The 19532-nt window shown below is 39.9% G+C and overlaps 1 protein-coding gene across 17 annotated transcripts in view; it reads right to left on the bottom strand.

The window, feature by feature from the left end:
- Nucleotides 1-311: 311 nt before the first annotated feature.
- Nucleotides 312-19532, bottom strand: part of SETD5 (SET domain containing 5) — a 79233-nt gene continuing 60012 nt past the window's right edge. For 9 of the 17 annotated variants that reach the window (XM_036870281.1, XM_036870278.1, XM_036870284.1 and 6 more), the window contains 8 exons: nt 19298-19427; nt 11552-11796; nt 8485-8541; nt 6101-6568; nt 3254-3549; nt 2232-2365; nt 1668-1756; nt 341-1326 (listed from right to left, as the gene is read on the bottom strand). In XM_036870281.1, coding sequence (XP_036726176.1) covers nt 718-1326; nt 1668-1756; nt 2232-2365; nt 3254-3549; nt 6101-6568; nt 8485-8541; nt 11552-11796; nt 19298-19427 — 2028 coding nt within the window. In that variant the 3' untranslated portion in view covers nt 341-717. Of the gene's footprint in view, nt 1757-2231; nt 2366-3253; nt 3550-6100; nt 6569-8484; nt 8542-11551; nt 11797-19297; nt 19428-19532 lie in introns of all 17 variants that reach the window. The other 8 variants (XM_036870285.1, XM_036870283.1, XM_036870288.1 and 5 more) reach the window with 6 other exon arrangements.

Here is a 19532-nt window from a genome sequence, read left to right as displayed (position 1 = left end):
TGGGGAAGGGGAGTGGGATGGTACGAGCTGGGGGCTCAGACAATCTACTAGGACAATCTGCTCCTGAATAATCAAGAGTTGACCATGAGCTCTTCCTCAGAGATCCAGGCACCCCTCAGTCAGAGCACACTCCAAGCTTCACTATCCCTGCCTCTTTCTTGGTGTTTCTAAGACAAAGGTAAGGAATATTCTTGGGTGGACACATCTTGGCCAGATAACTGCTTTTGGAATGGTTGTCTTATATACCTACCTTTTTTCTTAAGTGCATAAAACCCTAACACTACTCAGATGGCTTGGGGCTTTGAGATTGGCTCTTTTCACCGTTTTTTCCTTTGAAAACTTTTTTTTTTTTGATTTAAAAAGATGTCCTCACTGCACAAGTGACTACAGGATACAGGCAAGGATGGGAGACGGAGGCTTCAACACAACTCATTGCACTTAGAACCATTACTAACCGAAACACCATTTGCTTGTCAACAATGTACCCTTAACAGCAGGGAGAAACTTCTTTATAGTCTCTGCTTCAGACAAGATTTACATCTTTCTCCAAGGCCAGAGCCAGTCACGACCACAAGTCTTGTTTCTTGTTGACCAGACCCAATCCTCTGGCACCTTGTACCCCCTCCCCCAGCAATATGCTCGGCCTAGGTTCCAGAGGCAGCTGGAAGGAAGCAGCTATGGGCTCATTCAAGTTCTGTTTGCCCAAATCCAGAAGCCCTAGGAAAGTCCTGTCTGAGTCTTGACCCCCGACCCCTGCAGTGGCTGGAGCCGGTACTGGTGCACACCCCCACTCCCTCGATGTGGGTAGTGCTGTGAATTGGAAACCGCAGATACCCTGGAGGCCTGGTAGGCAGCTGACTGCCCAGCACTGGGCAGACTGATAGTCCGGAAGTCTGATGGCAATGACGACCTAGAGTTCTGAGGAAAGGAGGTGGAACTCAGAGTTCCTGTGCTGGACTGGGAAACCGAGTCTGAGGTCGGCGAGTCTGAGGGGCCCTGCGGGGTAGGGCTAGCAGCACTAGAAGGGCAGCTCCTCCTTGGAAGACTGCTGCCGGTGCTGTTTCCAGAATGTGGCTGGCTGCTATAATACCCTGGTGTCCCCGTAAATGGGGCCAACGAGTCTGTGGACACAGGGTGGGCAGGGCTGGAATAGGACGTGGAAGAGAGGGAGGATTCTGAAGAACCATGAGAAGGGGGGTTCCCAGGTCTCAGTGCAGTAGTTCGATAACTGTATCCCGGAGACTGGGTGGGATGTCCTCTAAAGGGGGAGGAACTCTGTTGAAGGAGGCTTTGTGATTCTGTCCGTGGACTATCACACTGCAGGAGCTAGAAAGAGTTGGGAGGAAAAGCATAAGGAGGTGAAAAAGTCCCTATTTAAGCCATTTAGGCTTGTGAATATTTAAAATATCCTACTTTTTCTTTTTCTTCATCTTCTTAAACATTTGTTCTTTTTAGGATACCAAGGACAGTAAAATGGCTGTCTTTGGTCACTTAAGTTTTCTGGCATGATTTATTACCTGAAGGTGAGCAGATGATGACTTATCTCCAAAGCTGCTGAAACTATATGCAAAGACGGCATCTCAACTGCAAAGGATGGCCAGGATCACAAAACATTTGGAACCCAGAACACATTCTTATGCCCAGAGATGAGCACTTTCTTGTCTCACCTGGTAGCTGTATCTGGAAGGGCTGTAAACGGCTGCTCCTTTAGAGAGTGCTGAGCTCAGTGTCTCTGGGCCTTCACCATCTGCAGGGTCTGGAAGGTAATACAAAATCAACTTATTTTATTAGAATAAGTGTGAGAGATCCATTGTTCATTCAAGTCACCAATGCCAGCACCAACCCATGCCGCTCTCTTTCTGACAAATCAGGTGAGTGCAGCATGCCAGAAGGGCAAAAGGAGTGGTTAATTATGGGGTGGTTTAAATGCCTGATCTGATTTCTGTCTCCTTTTTTCTCTTCATCCTTCATCAAGGTGATTCCCAGGGCTTTGGAGAGATGAGTTACATAAAGGTATCCTTTGGGAAAAAAGAGCAGACAAAGAGCAAGCAATGCTAGATCTTAAGAATGCTGTAGCCCAAAAGAGTGAAAGCAAGACTGAGCTGGAACTCTGCAGAAACGGGAGCCCAACTGCCTAAGAAATGGACGCACCTCAGCCCAGCATTTGGTGTGCATTGTGTAGAGCCGGGCTCGTGTCCCTGTACCTGGTTGGCAGAAGGCCACAGGCTCACCTGAGTCTTTTTCTGTGATGTTACTCTCCCACGTGGGAGAAGGCTCTCCTTTCTGGGCCACCCTCACACTGCTTCGGAGGACCTTGGGGATGCTCCCTCCTTCTCGGAGTCGTTCTACTGATGTGGGAACCATCCTGTGAAGGCAATAGGGTGTGTAGGTTTATGCCACAGGACTTTAGAAATAAGAGGCTGGAACAAACAAAGCTCTGACAAAAAACTGTACAACGTATTTTCTTAGAACACCCTCTTTTTAAACATTATTTTCTTCAGGACCAATTTAAAACAAGGTATTTTCTCTGCCTCAAACTATGTCAGGCACCTAAGAATAAACACTTTTAAAGAAAAAAAGCAATTGAGGAAAAGGGGGATTTGAAGCTGTCTACTTCTTTTAACCTCCATCTTGAAATGCTAATTTTCTCTTCTGTGAACTCATGTGACTGGCACGTGGTAGTAGTTTAATGTTTCACAGATTAATGAACATTACTCCCTTGAGCCATGTCTCTCCTTTCTCAGACCTCATTTCTTCAGTTCAAGATCCCTGAAATGCCTCATTCTTTATTTCACTCATTTGATACTCAGTACCTGACATTAGTATTATTTATTTGCGGTGTCCCCTAAACCAGACAAATCCTTTCAGAACGTGTCATATCTCTCTGTATATGCTAGCCGTGTGGAACTGAGATATCTGTTGTTAATTTAAGGGGAACTGAGCTCAAATCCTGACTTACCTTTCACACGAAATGAGAAAACAGAAGAGGCAGTGTTAGTGCCCAGCGAAAAAAATAACTCCACTGTGTCCACAGCTATATGCCATCCAACATGTTGTTTTGCAGGCTCGGTGGCAATTCTTTGCTTCTGTAGGGCTGGTGGATTGTGGCTGATACTATTAAATCAGCTGAATAGGGTAGATAGCACTGTTGGCTGGCTTTCTCAGATAAGTGTTTCCATACATCTTAGGTAAAGAGCCTAGATGTTTACTTCCCTCCTGAATTTAATCATTAAAGCATCAAACATAAACTTACCACCTACTGCTGATACTCTCTTGAGGTCTGCAGTGAGATGAAGTGCCTCTGGAATCCGATGGGCTTACTGCCTCCAAATGAGACATAGAGGAATGAGACGGGGAGAACTTTTTGTGAGGGGAAGATGGGGTTCGGGCTGAGGATCCCTGCACACCATGGGCACCAGTGTCAGAAAGTGAGTTACTGCTGCCTTGCCCAGCTGCAGACTTGCTTTTGCTCTGTGTAGAGTCACCTCCCCCACCAGCAGAATTTTCCTTGGCTTCTTGTTTCCGTTTGCGGTACTCCAGCAGGGATACCTAGGAAGGAAAGAAGAAATAGGACCCTAGCTAGACATCATTAGTGGATCACTAGCAATGGGGAAAGAAGATGGAACCCTAGTAAACTGCTAGCAAGCCATGCAAACAAAGCAGGCACCAACAGGTGACTTTTCCAAGTGTGAGAGAGACCTGAGCACAGCTACTTATTTAAATCAGTCAGAAACTGGTAAGGAAAAGAGAATACACTAGGAGATGGCATTTTTGAAAAATGGTATTCACCAGTAGACCTCAACCTTTATTCTGCCTTCAGAAAAACCTGTGAGGTTACAGTTCCCTTCAACAAAAGTGTGCTATCATAGCTATTTGTAACAACGGTAGCACCTAGAAAAGGGAAGGTGAAGAGCTGGGAGTTTGTGTAGTTTGAAAATGTCTCCTAGGTGATTCTGATAGATCTTCCTCACTCCCCAGAAATCCCTAGAGTTAGTTGTTTGAAAACAAAACAAAACAAAACACACACACACACACAAAACCAAGAAGAAAAAGCCAATGCTTCAGTGTTTTTAAATGTGCTCAGTTTTTCAAGACATACCCAGGGATTTATTACTGTTACTGTTTTACACATAGAGAAACTAGTGTAAAAGGAGAAAGGAAATGATTTCCTGTTTATACTTTAGCAAGCCGGCTCTAGAAAGCCTGTACTTGGAAACTTCTCCTCGATCTGCCATTCCTCTGCCTTATTCTTTCCTGACTGCCACAACAAACCCCTCCTCCCTGCCCTGCCTAGTACACCTCCTCTCTGCTGTTACAGCACACCGTGCTTACACTGCCTCTCGACCTATTACAATGTCTTGTATGCCTGTAAACTGTCATGTTCTACAAGGGCAAAGACCAAGTTTATTTGGCTTTTTATCTTTAACATACAGTGCAGAACTTGGTTGACAGCAGGTGCTCAACAATATTTCTGAAATAACAGATCATGATTTCAATCACTTTTGCACATAATAAATGAAACCAAAAATCCAAAGACTGTTTCCACTTTTGTTCCTGCTAGTCAGTGCTGTTCATGCAACAGTACTCTAAACCCAGTGCTATTTTTTTTTTTTTTTGCTGCGCCTCGCAGCATGTGGGATCTTAGTTCCCCGACCAGGGTTCGATCCGTAGTGAAAGCACGGTGTCCTAACCACCGGACCGCCAGGGAATTTCCCCCGCAATGCTATTTTATTACAGATTATCTGCCAGTGTTTCCTCCTTCTTTTATCCACTTAGGGCTCTCATTTTTCTGTTCAAATGTAAAATATAACAAAAACACAAAGTAAGACAATTTTGTGTATGCATTTTCTATACACAATCATGGAAAGGGGTTAATAAATTCTGGTAACGTATTTCACTGTAATGCAAAGACAAAAAGCCACTAGGCTACATTTGAACAAGAGTATCACAGACATTTTGCAATTATGTGAGACTGTCACACACACACAACATTAAACACCTCTAGCTCTGACCAGTAAATGGAAGTTGCTGTGACAACTCAAAATACTCCTTTGCATTTCCAAATGCCCCTAGTTGAAAACCACAGACATAAAAAAAGCACAGTCTTGGCTTTGTAATTTATAGATCAGGCATCACCTACAAGTCAAGCCCCAAACCAGATCTCTGAGAGCTGGCCCTGCCCACCTCTGTATTCTCCTCCTGACTATCCCCACTATTCACCTGCCACCAGAGCAACACTCAACTGCAACCACATCACACCCCTGCTGCCCACTCAACGGAGTGTCACAGTTACTTGCTCTGCTCTCTCTTCTGTAAGATCTTCGCCCCTCAATTTGCTGGCTGATTGATTCCTACTTCCGGTTTTGAGATCAGCCACATCAGTGACCTGTCACCTTGCACTCTACCACCCCTCAAACTTGGCTACGAACCTCTTGTTTGTTCTCAAGTACCCTCCACATATCCGGCTTGGTCAGGTTTCCTGTTCAGTTGTTCTCATCACATCTGAACAACTCCTTTCTCATCATTAATATAATTATCTGCTAAGCTCAGTCTCACTTGCTATAAGCTCCATTAGGGCGGAACCTAGGAGGCAATATAGCATGGTGGCAATAAGAGCGTGCAGTCTGGAATCAGACAGACCTGGGTAGTGTCCTGGCTCTTCCACATACTAGCTGTGTGACCATGGGCAAGTTACTCAACTTGCCTTAGTTTCATCATCTACAAAATGGGAAATTACCCATCTTACAGGATTATTGTGAGGTTAAATGCATAAGAAGAGCTTATCAGTGCCTAGAACATGAAAAGTACTATATAAAACATGTAAGTAGCATTATTCTTTTTCACTGCTATATCCTTTGAATTGCCTAGCCATGTGTATGGCACATACATGGTAGGCATTTGAATTTGCTTAACATTTACAGCACTCATCAAATTATATTAAAACAGTCTTTCACTAGACATCCCAAGAGACCGTCTTACTTATCTTCATTTTCCTCACATTGAGAACAGTGCTGAAAACACAGTGGTAACTCAAGTAAATATGTGTTGAATTATTCAGTTAAAGTTCTTCAAAAGGGCCTATAAAATGTGAAACACTTACCTTTTTCCTCTGTGGTGGGTTCTGGGGGGCAGATGGGACTCCTTCACAAGCCCTTTCGCCACCAGGTGACATGGATCCACGAGAGAGGTCTTTCATAAAACCATGCTCATATCTGCTGGGAAACCCTTCTGCAGGGGAATAGCCCCCATCCAAATGTAAAGGCTTCCTATCCCCTACTAGGGGAGACCCTCGATACAATCCATCTGCTCGAGGCATAGCGTTCAATGGGGAGTAGGCATACATCAAGTTAAACTCTGTCCGAAATGTCTGGTCCGAGTTTCTCACAAGGGTCTGATGTCCATCTCCACTCCTGCTTGTAAAGCCAGTCTCAGAGGTGGGTCCGACAGAGGGATGAGGAGTCAGCTCAGAATGACCCGAGCTGATCAGGGAAGGTCTGTCAGCACAGCTGTTAGTGTTGGAGTCAAGGTAGCCTACTTTTGTCAAGTCCAGGTCTTTTCGGTGACAAAGCTGAAAGAATAAAAATCAACGGAGACATGGGGTAGGGGAGAAAGGAAAAAGTCAAAGGGCAGAAAAGAAGGGAAGTGAGGGGGCACAGGTGAATAAGAATAGGTAAGAGGGATGAAAGTAGAAGAGAGAAAGCCATTAACATCTGTAAAGGTCCCACGTAATACCAGTGTATACATGCCAGATTACCAAAGAATCCTGGCCTTCCCCAAATTGTTTTAAAGTCTTTCTGGAGGAGAATACTGGGAAAGTCAGAATTAGATAACTGGCCAAATGTGACTATTTTGCCTGCTTAGCCTTTCATCAGGTTTGCCGAGTCACCGTGCACTACACTCAGGGACTGGCAGTACAATGAGGGATGTACCTGAGCCCCACGGAGCCAAAGAGGTGAGAACAGTGTCTTAAGATAACTGGCTTCTGGTGTTATTCATTTCTAAACTAATATTGATGGAAGGTGGGAGGAGGGAAAAAGGCGAAAGAAAGTAGAAAGTAGACAAAAAGTCAAGTATTTAAGTTACTGGTTCAGGGAAGAAGAATGGTATTAGTTAACGACATCAACCAACCAGTTCTTCACTCGCTTTCACTATTAAGTATGTATTTCTCATAAAGCTTTCTGGCCACTCAATTCTTCTTTTTGCATCCTCTAATGTATGTTAACATATCACAAGACCACTAATGCTCATCACTGTAGAGCATCTGAAATGCTGAAATGTACCAAAAATAAACCCATCTACTTGGTCATCATTACCTCCTAACATCAAGATTTTCTGCCACTATGTCAGCTATAGCTAACTCTCTAGAAAGAACAGTACCAGAAACCCAGATGACACACCATGTCAGCCTCCCAATTATGCTATCTTAGAATCTTTAGCAACTGAGGGAGAGCTTTACATTCCTTACAAAATAGAGTAAAAAACACCCAGAAGACCTCTAGTACACTAGAATACAATCTTCTTCAGTTTCACATTGATCTATAAAATCCTACTGATTCAGAATTTGGTCACCTGTCACTGAGTTTAGCACTAACTTTTTACTGGAAGGGTGTGGGGTTAACAGTTTAGTTAATTTCTGAAAGGTTATGAGAGACTATAACTTTCTCTTTAAGAGGAAAAAGGCTCCATGTGGATTCATGGAGTTAATCATTACTACGTTTGTCCAAATCTTTTAACAGTTAAGAAACTCTAGCACTAAAATATGAATTTAACATCTCCATAGCAGTAGGATTTGATATTCTAAGAGATACCATTTGTATAGCAACCATTTCCCAACCACTGCAGAATGGAGCCCTGAGTCACAGAAGCCATGGGCCGACTTAAGCTGAGAGGCATGACTCTCCCTTTCTAAAGAATCTGCTTAATCTATCAACCAAAGCTCAAAACATCCAGTTAAACAGCTGTCAGATTAACCCGGGAATAAGGCATAAATCACTGCCTAACTTTTCCAATATAAGCTGCTCCTTTATCAGCCCAAGATAATAAAGATCAAAAAACAGCTCCTACCAACTGTTGATATAACCTTCCTTATTTAACAAACACACTGTTAGACTTTCTTTAACAAGGTTCCCACCACATCTCCAGCTCCTTTAAACTTGACTTCTAGATTCTATTCTTTAAGAAAACTCTTCAGCCATACCCTTCCCCCCACCTCCCCAAAAACAACAAAAACAAACCCACCACACACACACACACACACACACACACACACACAAACTACTTCATTTTCCTCCATCTACATTGAGAGTTCTGAGTAACCACAGGCACACATGGGAAGATTCATTCAACTTACAGTGACCAACCGGCCACCCTCCAGCCCATCACCCCATTCACTCAGATCCCCCAGCCCTCCCCACACACGCAGGAGCACACTCATGCACACTCACTCTCAGCCTCCAAGTGTGATTGAGATGGTGTGATAACTACCTCGGGTGACAGGGACTCGGGCCTATTCGCAGGGGAACTCTCAGGGGAGGATATGTTCTAGAGGAGGGAAAAGCATCTTGTTATTCATCTACTCAAAGAAGCAAAACAAAACAAACAAAAAATAAAGCAAAAAAAAGCAAGCATAGATGGTTAGCCACAAATTTTGGGGGGTGGGGGTGGGGCAGGGAGAAGGGTAAGAAGGCACAAGGGAAATGTTCAAATGCAGAATTCATCTCGATGGACAGAATGACTTGTTAAAATGCTTCCTGGCGTCTTTGAAAGCATTTAAGGATAAACTGGTTATGTATCATGCTGTAAGTAAACATCTCAAGCAGATACCAAGAGTTAAATTGGTAAGAATTTACACTATTACAGTATATGTCTTTCTCTGTTAGATGAGATTTCCTACAGTACTTGTTATTGAGGGGCACCCTACCACTCATTCCTCCTGCTTAGGGGCAGCTTTTCTCTTCACCCCACACCCTCTTCTGAATGTCACATTTCCTCAATTCTCCTGTGTGACTCAGGCCTGCCACCATTACCCAGGGAAACTGCTTAGCGTGTTGGGGGCTGACAGGGCTAGGGAGACGGCCAGTTCTTCTTGAATGACAGTTGCAGAAGTTATCATTGATGGATTCTCTAGCTCATAGGCTAGATGGTTCTTAACATAATCCAACTGGATCTGACCACCCCCACTAAGGTTCTTCTCTGATATTAAAATCCACTGTACTTTGAGGAATAGAGGGAAAAAAGAAAAAAAACCCCGGCAGATGTGTACACTTCCAGTCTCTGGTCCTAAACAGGGCTACCGTTCGGGCGGCTTTTGCGTGAGGCAGCACTCCCGTATGAAACAGGAACTGGGTAGTAAGTTCAGATGGGAAGATATGAGGGGTAAAAAAGCAGAGAATGACGGTGGTAGCTGTGACAAGGATTCAGGGGCAAGGTAGGGAAGGGCCTCTAATATCACAGGCTCTGGACAGCTGTGGCCTGGGTGGCTGGCCCATCCTGGGGCGGGAGATGAGGCTGCTTCAGCAGAGCAGGGGTACTGGTGTTCACTTTATTTGGTGGGGTGGTATTATGTGTGAGATGGATAGTGGGGTATGGCTCTCCAGGCAGGAAGACAAGGGAAGGGTTATTCTGCTGGAAAGGAGGGGTTCATTAAACTTGCCCTCCCAATGTTGCTTTCACTCTTTTTTTTTTGATGCTTCCCTTTCCTCATGATCTTCTCTTCTACTACATATCTTTTCAACTATTTCCCTTAGCATTTCTCACTTTCCTCCTTTCAAAAATATTCTTCCCCCAACCAAGCTGATCTTTACTTGTGACACCTTTCTGCTATTTCTCTGTGTCACAGTCTGCGATGGAAATAAGGCTCCCCACCTCCCCATACTAGAATATAGGAGAGTACAGCAATTAGAATGGTGATAAAGATGGTCGAGATGATGAAATCTGTTTTTTGAATTGATGAAAAAGGCCAAATTTTCTTAGTTAAATCATGAGACTAAAACAGTGAAAACATGCACTGAACTTTTTGACGGGATTGGCTACTTAATGTATTATAGTATTTTCTTTCCCTCCTGGTATTCTAACATTATGCTTAGACTATGCATCACTAAAATGATCTTTGATTTTAAAAAATAGAAAATAAAAACACCTTACATTTGCATAGAATTTCACAGTTATCCAAAACGCTGCAAGGGGTAGGAAATACAGAGTGCTAAACCCGGCTGTTCTAGATGGCAACCCACCTTCTAATTTCACCTTTAATTACAATAAAACGTTAATTATAATAAAGTATGAAATTCTATTCCTAGAATCTACTGCCTCCCAGTGAGAACGTCCTCTAACGAAATTTTACCATCAAACTTCAGCTGCTAAATGAAAAATCAACTGCAATTAGATCCAAGTAAAGTCAGTAAGGCCCATATCAGCTGTTTTGCTATCTGACTAAAAAGAACGCCACAGGGAATTTGGTAAAGGGTAACTTCCCTAGAAATCAAATGTAACCAGAAGGTTTTTTTCGCCTTCTCAAAAAGGTTTGCTCCAAAAGTAAGTTAACATGGTCGAGTTTAGGTACAGAATACAGCTGCCTCTTACTTTCAAGGTTGCTAGTTTCCTCTTTCTGAGTTAGCCATTTAAAGGTTCAGGTCTTTTTAATCTCCATGCTCTCATAAAAACTGAATAGGTAGGACGGCCCTGATTAGAACATTCACCTTTATCAAAGAACACATCTGGAGAAGTGCAAGGTAGGGTCAGAGCTGAGTGTTTAGTCATCAGAACAAATTTTTCTGAGAAGGAATAGATAGTGTCTGTTTAACTTAATTATAAATCAAAGCAACATGCGATAGATGAGTTTTTTTTTTTAACGCACGCACACGGATTTTATTCAGTAAAGCTGCCGTCACTCAAACTTGAATACTAAAGCAATTCAGAAGTAACTTTTTGAAACAGCTGACCAGAGAGTGAGTGTAATAAATCTGGTTCTTATAAATGCATGTTGCTAGGCTCTTTCTACTTCTCATTCCTAATACATGACAAGAAGGGAAAGTAACCTGGGAATGAAAAAAACCCCTAAATTGCCATAAACCATACCTCAGTGCTTTCTAAATCTCTGTTTACTTAGGCACACGAGAATGCAAAATAACAAAGACACTTCACTTATTTAAAGGCCTAGAAATAGAGGCCCAACCAATCAGTATAACCTGAGCTCTCAGGCAGGTGTCATTAATGGTTACTAAGCAGCTAGAGGCCTATTTTACCCAAGGTATACAGTAAAGATAAAGATCTAGCATGATTACCACCTAAAGTAATGGAGGTTGATGAATTGCATGCAAAAGATAAGATGAGTGTCACCTGTGGGAGCACTATTCCTATTTTGGGAAGTATGGGGACTGCCAAGATGAGAGGCTACCAGGTAATAGGTCACAATGACCCTGAGGTTTCCCATTCTCTTGCTAAGATGGGCGAAGAACATGGTAAAGAAACATTTGGAGTGATGTATTTGAAATGAGGAGGTGCAAATAATGATTTCCATATTCAGCACTCCCAACAACCAAACCCAAATCACCTCAAATTGCAGAGGAGTATTGCAGCGACTAGCAGTAGTAAGAGACGTGACTGGTGAGAACATGAGGCTGTATCCATTTCGACACTCCTCTTCTGGGTGAGATGGGCCAGGTGTGGTCAGCTGGGGGCTCTTTGAGCCTGGATTGGGAGGGGGTGGTGTGACTGGAGAAAGAGGCCGCAGTAACTTGGTAACATTCTGCTCCATCAGATAGCGAGACTTCCATTTCTTTAATGGGCTCAACAAGTCTGTGAAATACAAAGCTTGGATGAGAGGTCTGAAATTACATCCTAAAGGGCTGCTTCATAGTGAAGCCATTATTAATCTCTAGCCCACAATGGCTGGTAACTCCACTTTTGCCTCATCCCATTGTTATCTCCTGCAATCAAACCAAAAGCCCAAAGACTTTTTAATTGTCACATTTAAAGTAATTCTCAAAACTCTCTACCTCCCAGAAAATCACCAAATGAATTTGACCCTTTTGATAACTAATCCCTGGAGCTAATTTAATCTCTTGTAGTGGAAAATATAAATTTAGTTTTTTCACACTGAATTTCTGAAAATCTCAAATCTGTGTCTCTTTGTTAAAATCACCCTCTACTGAATTGCCACGTCACCAGCTCAGTTTCAAGCTTTTATGTATTTTTGCCATTCTTTAGCAGCTCTTTATGTAATATTCTGCTTTAGTAGGAAAGAGTTACACATGATTACTTGATCCTCGTTGAGCCCTTAGTTTTAGAGTGCTTCAAAGTGTGAAATCATTTCTACAGAAACTTCTCCCAATCATTTTCAAAAACTAGGGTGGTACTCTTTTTCTGATTGGAATATCCTACTTTCTACTGTACACTTCTTAGTTCCGCTTAGAAAGGAAGTTAATATGCTATAAATTTTACTGACCATTCAGGCCAATGCACCTATCTCACTTTCTCAAAGGAAAAATCTATTTTTATTCGTTTACAGTTCAAAGCTATTCATTTACTTAATACCTACAATATGGAAACCACTGAACTAGGTAAGTGGGGGAAAATGGTTATCAGGTATTCTATTTTAAATGGGTTTACAAATGTGTAAGAAAAAGAAAACATATATAAAACATGTAATATAAGTTTAAGAACCTCAACAGAGGCGATCATACTGCTATGTGTTAGTAAAAAAAAATTATGCTTTTAAGTGCTTATTACACACCAGGCACTATACCACGTGCTTTATGTGAATTATCAGATATAATGTGAGTAACTCTATAAACCCAGTACTATTGTTATCCCCACTTTACAGATAAGGAATTTGACCTACAAAGAGAGAAAGACTAGGTCATCTGGTTCCCACCTACATTCTTAATCATTAGGTTTAATTATACCCCCAAGGCTTGGTGGAAGGAGTGACATTTACCCCAAGTCTTTGAGGAAAAGTTTTCGGACAGTATCAGAGCTGTGCTTGAGAAAGATTCTCCTGGTAGCAATGGTTAGGATGAGAATGGACACTGGGAAACTATTTGGAGTTAATGGAGTAAACAGAAAGAGTTACGAGGCTTGAACTAGGGCAGTAGGGGTTGAAGCAGAGACAAGAAATAAAAGCAAAAAACACTGGAGATACATATTTTTCCTTTCAGATATATAAAAATTAAAAAATTTTCCTAGATTAGAAGTATATTTGTATTTTCCTTCTGTTCCAGATACTCATTTTTCTTTTCTCCTTTAGAAAAGTGCCTAGGTATAAACAAACAAACATGTGATTCATGACTTATAGTTAGGTTTATATATTTCAAGAGTCTTAAACAGTGAATCTTTCAAAAGACTGCTATACTGCTAGGTCCAACGCTGTAACTACCAAAGGCAATTATGTAAGTGATAAAGTTGATTGTAGAAAAGTTATAAAGTTCAGATGAACTCTCCCACCCCCAAAATCAACTTAAAGGTCATTCATTTAAAATATATTTACTGAGTACTTATTATGATATATTCAACAAGAGACCTGACACCTGCCCTTATGAGGTTTATGGGCCAGTGGTAATCTGTCTACTTTTTTCTACGAACAGCACTATATTTACAAAATTGTTTTTTTTCAAGTTTCACTTTTCTTCTTTGTGCCATACACAGCTATCAAATTTCATGTGGTTAAACCTATCTTTTATGGTTTTTTCCCTTTACTCAAATAATTCCCAAGGTTATATAAACAAACACCCACATATTGAAACACATACATACATAACTTGAAATCATATCCACAAATTAATTCATTGCTAATATGCTGGTGTATTTTCATCTAGAACTCTTTCCCGACATGTCCTTACTCACCCTGTCTAAATCACACTGGACAATAACCTACTATTTTCAATCAGAAAAACATAGTAAAAATCCTTCCATTACAATGACAAAAATGTTACAATTATATTTTAATTTTATTAATAGTCTTTGGCTATACAATGTTTTATATTTTTATTTAGTCAAATGTATCAACCATTTCCTTTATTTTCTGCCTCTGATGTCATGTTTTTGTCACCCCACCCCAAGACTATAAAAATACTGACCTATTTTCCCTTTATCTCCATATTTAATTTTTGAATTCAACTCAGAACATATAGTAGTTTAGGTACTAGTATGTTCTATCCTTTTCACATGCCAAATGGCTAGCATATTCTTCCAAATTCTTTTGTAATTATAGAATAATCACAGTTCTCTATTGATTTGAAATATGACATTTATCCGAATAGATACTGGGTTTTAGTTCTGAATGTTATTCTGTACACTTTTTAGTAAAATTGTTTGGGCAATTCCAGTTATTCTACTCTAGCTCTCCAAAATATTTTGCCTATTCTAGCATACTCGTTCATGTCAATGAACTGTAGAAATCATTTGTCAACTATGCTGATACTGGGACTTCCCTGGCAGTCCAGTGGTTGGGACTTCGCCTTCCAATGCAGAGGGTGCGGGTTCGATCCCTGGTCAGGGAGCTGGGATCCCACATACATGCCTCACGGCCAAAAAACCAAAACATAGAGCAGAAACAATATTGTAACAAATTCAATAAAGGCTTTAAAAATGGTCCACATCAAAAAACAAACAAACAAACAACTTTAAAACAAAACAAACAAAAACTATGCTGATACTACCCCCTCCCCAAAGCTGATTGGGGTTGTATTAAATTCATGAGTAATTTGTAGAGAATTCTAACTGAGCACCGTGGCACAATCTTTTTTTTTTTTTTTAATATTTTATTTATTATTTATTATTTTTATTTTTGGCTGTGTTCGGTCTTCGTTTCTGTGCGAGGGCTTTCTCTAGTTGCGGCAAGTGGGGGCCACTCTTCATCGCGGTGCGCGGGCTTCTCACTATCGCGGCCTCTCTTGTTGCGGAGCAGAGGCTCCAGACGCGCAGGCTCAGTAGTTGTGGCTCACGGGCCTAGTTGCTCCGTGGCATGTGGGATCTTCCCAGACCAGGGCTCGAACCCGTGTCCCCTGCATTGGCAGGCAGATTCTCAACCACTGCGCCACCAGGGAAGCCCGTGGCACAATCTTTTAGCTACTCATGCCTTCATTTACATTCCTCCTCCTCATTATTATTATTATTTTGGCTGTGCCGCACAGCTTGTGGGATCTTAGTTCCCTGAGTAGGTATTGAACCCAGGCCCTCAGCTGTGAGAGCATGGAGTTCTAACCACTGGACCGCCGGGGAATTCCTTATATTCCTCTTCATTATAGATCTGCCACATTTCTAATTAGGTTTATTCTCCAGTGTTCTCTATTTTCTGTTACCACTGTGAACTGGATGTATTTCTTCCTGTGTATTACCTAAATGTTATTGCTAACATGTAAGAAAATGTTTACATATTTTTGTGCCCAGCTACCCTATTGATCTCTACCAGTTTTTCAGTTAATTCTCTTGGCTTTTCCAGGTAGATAAGCATATTATTTGTATACAATGGCAACAAATACATCCTCTTTACCAAAACTTTTATCTCATAGATTTTCTTTTTGGTAATCAGTTTGGATAACAATTCTAGATGTTGTTAAGTAAGAATGGTAATACTGGGATAAGCTGATAACCAATTTAAAAGTTTAATCTAACTAGTTTTCACCATGAAACATAACTGGCAATTGTTTTCAGATAGATGTAAAATAAAAAATCATTCAGTATGTTGTTTTATTAGATTTATCATTAAATTCACATTTACTGTGCTGTTACTCTCCCTTCTCCATTTGGCTGGCTAATAAATTATATGAATAAAATTTCAAATACTGAACCACCTTTACATTCCATGGAAAAATTTTATTTTGTCATAATATACTATTCTTTTAATATTCTTACAGATTCAAGATTCAGATCACTGAAATCTAATTCAAAAGTAGTACTGTGCTATTTTTTGGAGGTTAATTTGATAAAATAAATTGAGTAAAAATTTTAATGCTACTGAATAGTATTCCATCAAAAGTATGTGTAATAGAAGATAAACCACAAATTCTAACATTTATTTGTTGAAACCCAGGTTGTTTTTATCCTGCATGTGTTTGCAATTATTAATAATTCCATGACTAACACTTTGTATAAAAATTTTGGTCCACACCTATTTCTACAGAACAAGTACCTAGAACAACAACTACTAGGTTAAGGAATGAACTTTTAAAATGCATGACAGGGACCTCCCTGGTGGCGCAGTGGTTAAGAATCCACCTGCCAATGCAGGGGACACAGGTTTGAGCCCTGGTCTGGGAAGATCCCACATGCCGCAGGGCAACTAAACCTGTGCGCCACAACTACTGAGCCTGCGCTCTAGAGCTCGTGAACCACAACTACTGAGCCCGCACGCCTAGAGCCTGTGCTCTGCAACAAGAGAAGCCACCACAATGAGAAACCGCGCATTGCAAGGAAGAGTAGCCCCCGCTTGCCGCAATTAGAGAAAAGCCTGCGTGCAGCAACAAAGACCCAACACAGCCAAATAAATAAATAAATAAATAAACTAAAAAAAAATAAATTAAATAAAATGCATGATAAATCTTACCAAATTGCTAGCAGGGATATTACTTCCCTGTCATTTTTATTGCAAATCCTTTCTCCCAATATTTTTGTCCTCTATTAATTCAGAGAACTAAGGACACAGAAACATTGTTTACTTAACTTTAATTAAAAAACAAAAAAAACCCAAAACACTGAATGCACATAGAATTTACTTTGGCAAAGATCTAAGTCTTTCCCATCCCCCATGCAAGTAAAAACTCCAGAATAATTTACCAAATCTTTCACTTACATAAGGCCTGCTTCTGGCTATTCTGTTCCATATATACATCCATTATTGCACCTGTACTAATTTAATTACCAGCTTCCAGATTCATATTAGAAGTTAGTTTTACACTTCTAGGTAAAGTACTTCTTTGTCATTACTTTTTCAATTTTTTCTTATTTTCATGTTTATTTTTTATGATAAACTTCCAAGATCATTTAATCAAACCCCCAAACAAACTACTCTGATGGAAACCATTTGAAGCCAGGAAAGAAACTGACTCATTATATTTCTTCTTTCCATTAAGCAGTATGGGAGTTCCCTTCATTTTCTCAAGACTTAAAAAAATATTTCTCAGTAATGATTTGTTTTACATGTCCCCACCATTATTCCTAGGCAGTTTCTCAGTTTTGTTAAGTTTGGCAATGAAAAATTTTTTCTTCATTTTCTTGGTACATAAATGGTATTAATTTTTGCATATCTAGCAGTATTATTGAACTCCTGCTAATTTTTTCAAATGATTGTTTAGGCTCTCCTAGATAGATATCCACATCATTTACAAATAATGAACATTATGTCCTTCCCTGCCTGAAGAGTAAAACCATTTATTTCCATACAAATTTAGCTTCTAGGAACTTAGAATCTTTAATGTATCCTAGTATATGACTAATTTCTGTAAATGTTCCATAAATGCTTGACAAGAAATCTGTAGATAATGACAGTAATAATTCCTATTAAGGGTCTGATATGGTAATTTATGTACCTTAATTTAATCTCATATTAGCTCTACAAAGCAGATATTATTATACCCATTTCACAGATGAGGCTCAGAGATAACTTTATAACTTGCCCAACATCATATAGTTAGTAAAGGGTAGAGATGGTCTTCAAATTCAGGTCTGTTGGATTCTTTCTACTACACCAACTTGTCTACCTTTTTTTTTTTTTTTTTTTGTCTACCTTTTTTGATTAATATTTTCTCGATCTTTTTGAGAGGAAAAAAACAAAAACAAAGAAACCAAAGCAACAAATAAAAATAATTCCTCAGGATTTACACTAACTTGTAGCAATATACCAAGTCACTCATTTGAGTATTGCTTGGTTTTAAATATTTTCCTGTTTACGTTGTTCCTGAAGGGCAAGGTGTGTCCTTTGAATGTTTCTCACTGCGAGAGACGAGAGAAGTTCAATAAAGGTTGGTGACTAACAGTCCTAATTCCATTCCAACCAGGGCACATAATAACAAAGGCACTTTCCCTATGAGTCTTTGCCAGTCAGGACATGAATTGCTAATACAGCCTCCCTTTCCCAACCTCAAATACATACACACACACACACAGACCATACACATACATATGTGTGTATACTAGATAGAAGATTTCAGAGTTAAGGTATACTCTCACCGTACTGTAAAAGCTGCCAATAAATTGATAATATTGATGGAAATCTGTTACCAGCATTTCTTTATGTTAACCTGGTTTGAGTAAATCTCCCTAATCTTTGGTGAAGAGAATAAGATATTTTAAATACATGGTATCATTTATCTTCCAGATGTTCTACAATGGGATCTTAATATCCTGAGGTTACACATGCGATAACTTATAAGGTATAATCCAATCTAGGGATAGAAAAACAAAGTCAATAATTAAAAAAAAAATCTATTTTTAGTAGCCTATTTTTCCCCAAATACAGTATTACACAAAGTTTTAATATAAAGCAGATATTACTAGTACAAATATCTTTATTTAATTCAAGTTCATATTTACTCAGGCAATGAATAGAAACAAAGAAGTGGTTTTTATGAAAATCTGAAATATTACTCTGTGACTTTTAGCGTCTTATTTATTTTGGTATTTTGTTTTGATTGCATAATATTCACAAAATTGATTTAGAGATAAATAAACTAAGAGGAATCACACCGAACTTTTCAATTAAAGTAATACTGGCCAAGAGAAACTTTGGTAATAAGACTATCCCAAAATAAGTTAAGTTGGTATCAGGTCCATACACCAGTGCTTTCAACTGCAATTCAATTAAAACCCCTGCAAGAGTCACTGGAAAACCAGTGGGCCAGATGATTTTACATGACCCTCCAGTTTGAAAACAACCGATTCATAATAATTTCTCATTTACTTCACTCATCCCCTGCCCCTTCAACCAAGTCCCACCCAACTCAATCACCTACGATTTTGATTCTTTCCTGAATAGTGCCCCACATCTTTCTTGCTTATTTCCCCTCTTATAAATATGGATATAGATTTCCTAAACTTACTACTTTAAATGTATCTAACCTTTTTTTTAACCATTTCTGCTGTTATCTGTACACTGTCTAGTTCCTTCTTTGTCGTCCTGGGAATACTGATCCCTGACTTGAGATCTCTCTCTTCCTCTGTAAAGACAGATGTAAAGTAACTATTTAGAGAACAATGCTATTTCTTTTTTTTGTATCAGACTTTTTAAAGTACTCAGTGAAATTTTTTATGTAGACCCAAAATAATCATTGCTCATGTATTCAGAAAGGTCTGCCATACATACCTGCATTGTCTTTGCAGATACTAGAAGAATTACTATTCTCATTACTTTGGTATAGGTGCTGAGTTCTAGTCTCTTGGGGTACAGATGATGTCTGGGTCATCCCTTCTTCCAAGGCTTGCTTTATCCAGCGCTATAATGGGAAAAGAACCAGGGAATTATCAATAATCATTTAAAACTATTTAGGTCACCTATTTTAAATGCATTAACCAGGTCATTACATATCAACTGGTGAGAG

The sequence above is a fragment of the Balaenoptera musculus genome, chromosome 11 (assembly GCF_009873245.2).
Source record: "Balaenoptera musculus isolate JJ_BM4_2016_0621 chromosome 11, mBalMus1.pri.v3, whole genome shotgun sequence".
NCBI classification, from domain to species: domain Eukaryota; kingdom Metazoa; phylum Chordata; class Mammalia; order Artiodactyla; family Balaenopteridae; genus Balaenoptera; species Balaenoptera musculus.
The sequence above is the reverse complement of the archived record's forward strand: the minus strand, read 5'-3'. Positions and strand labels throughout refer to the sequence as shown.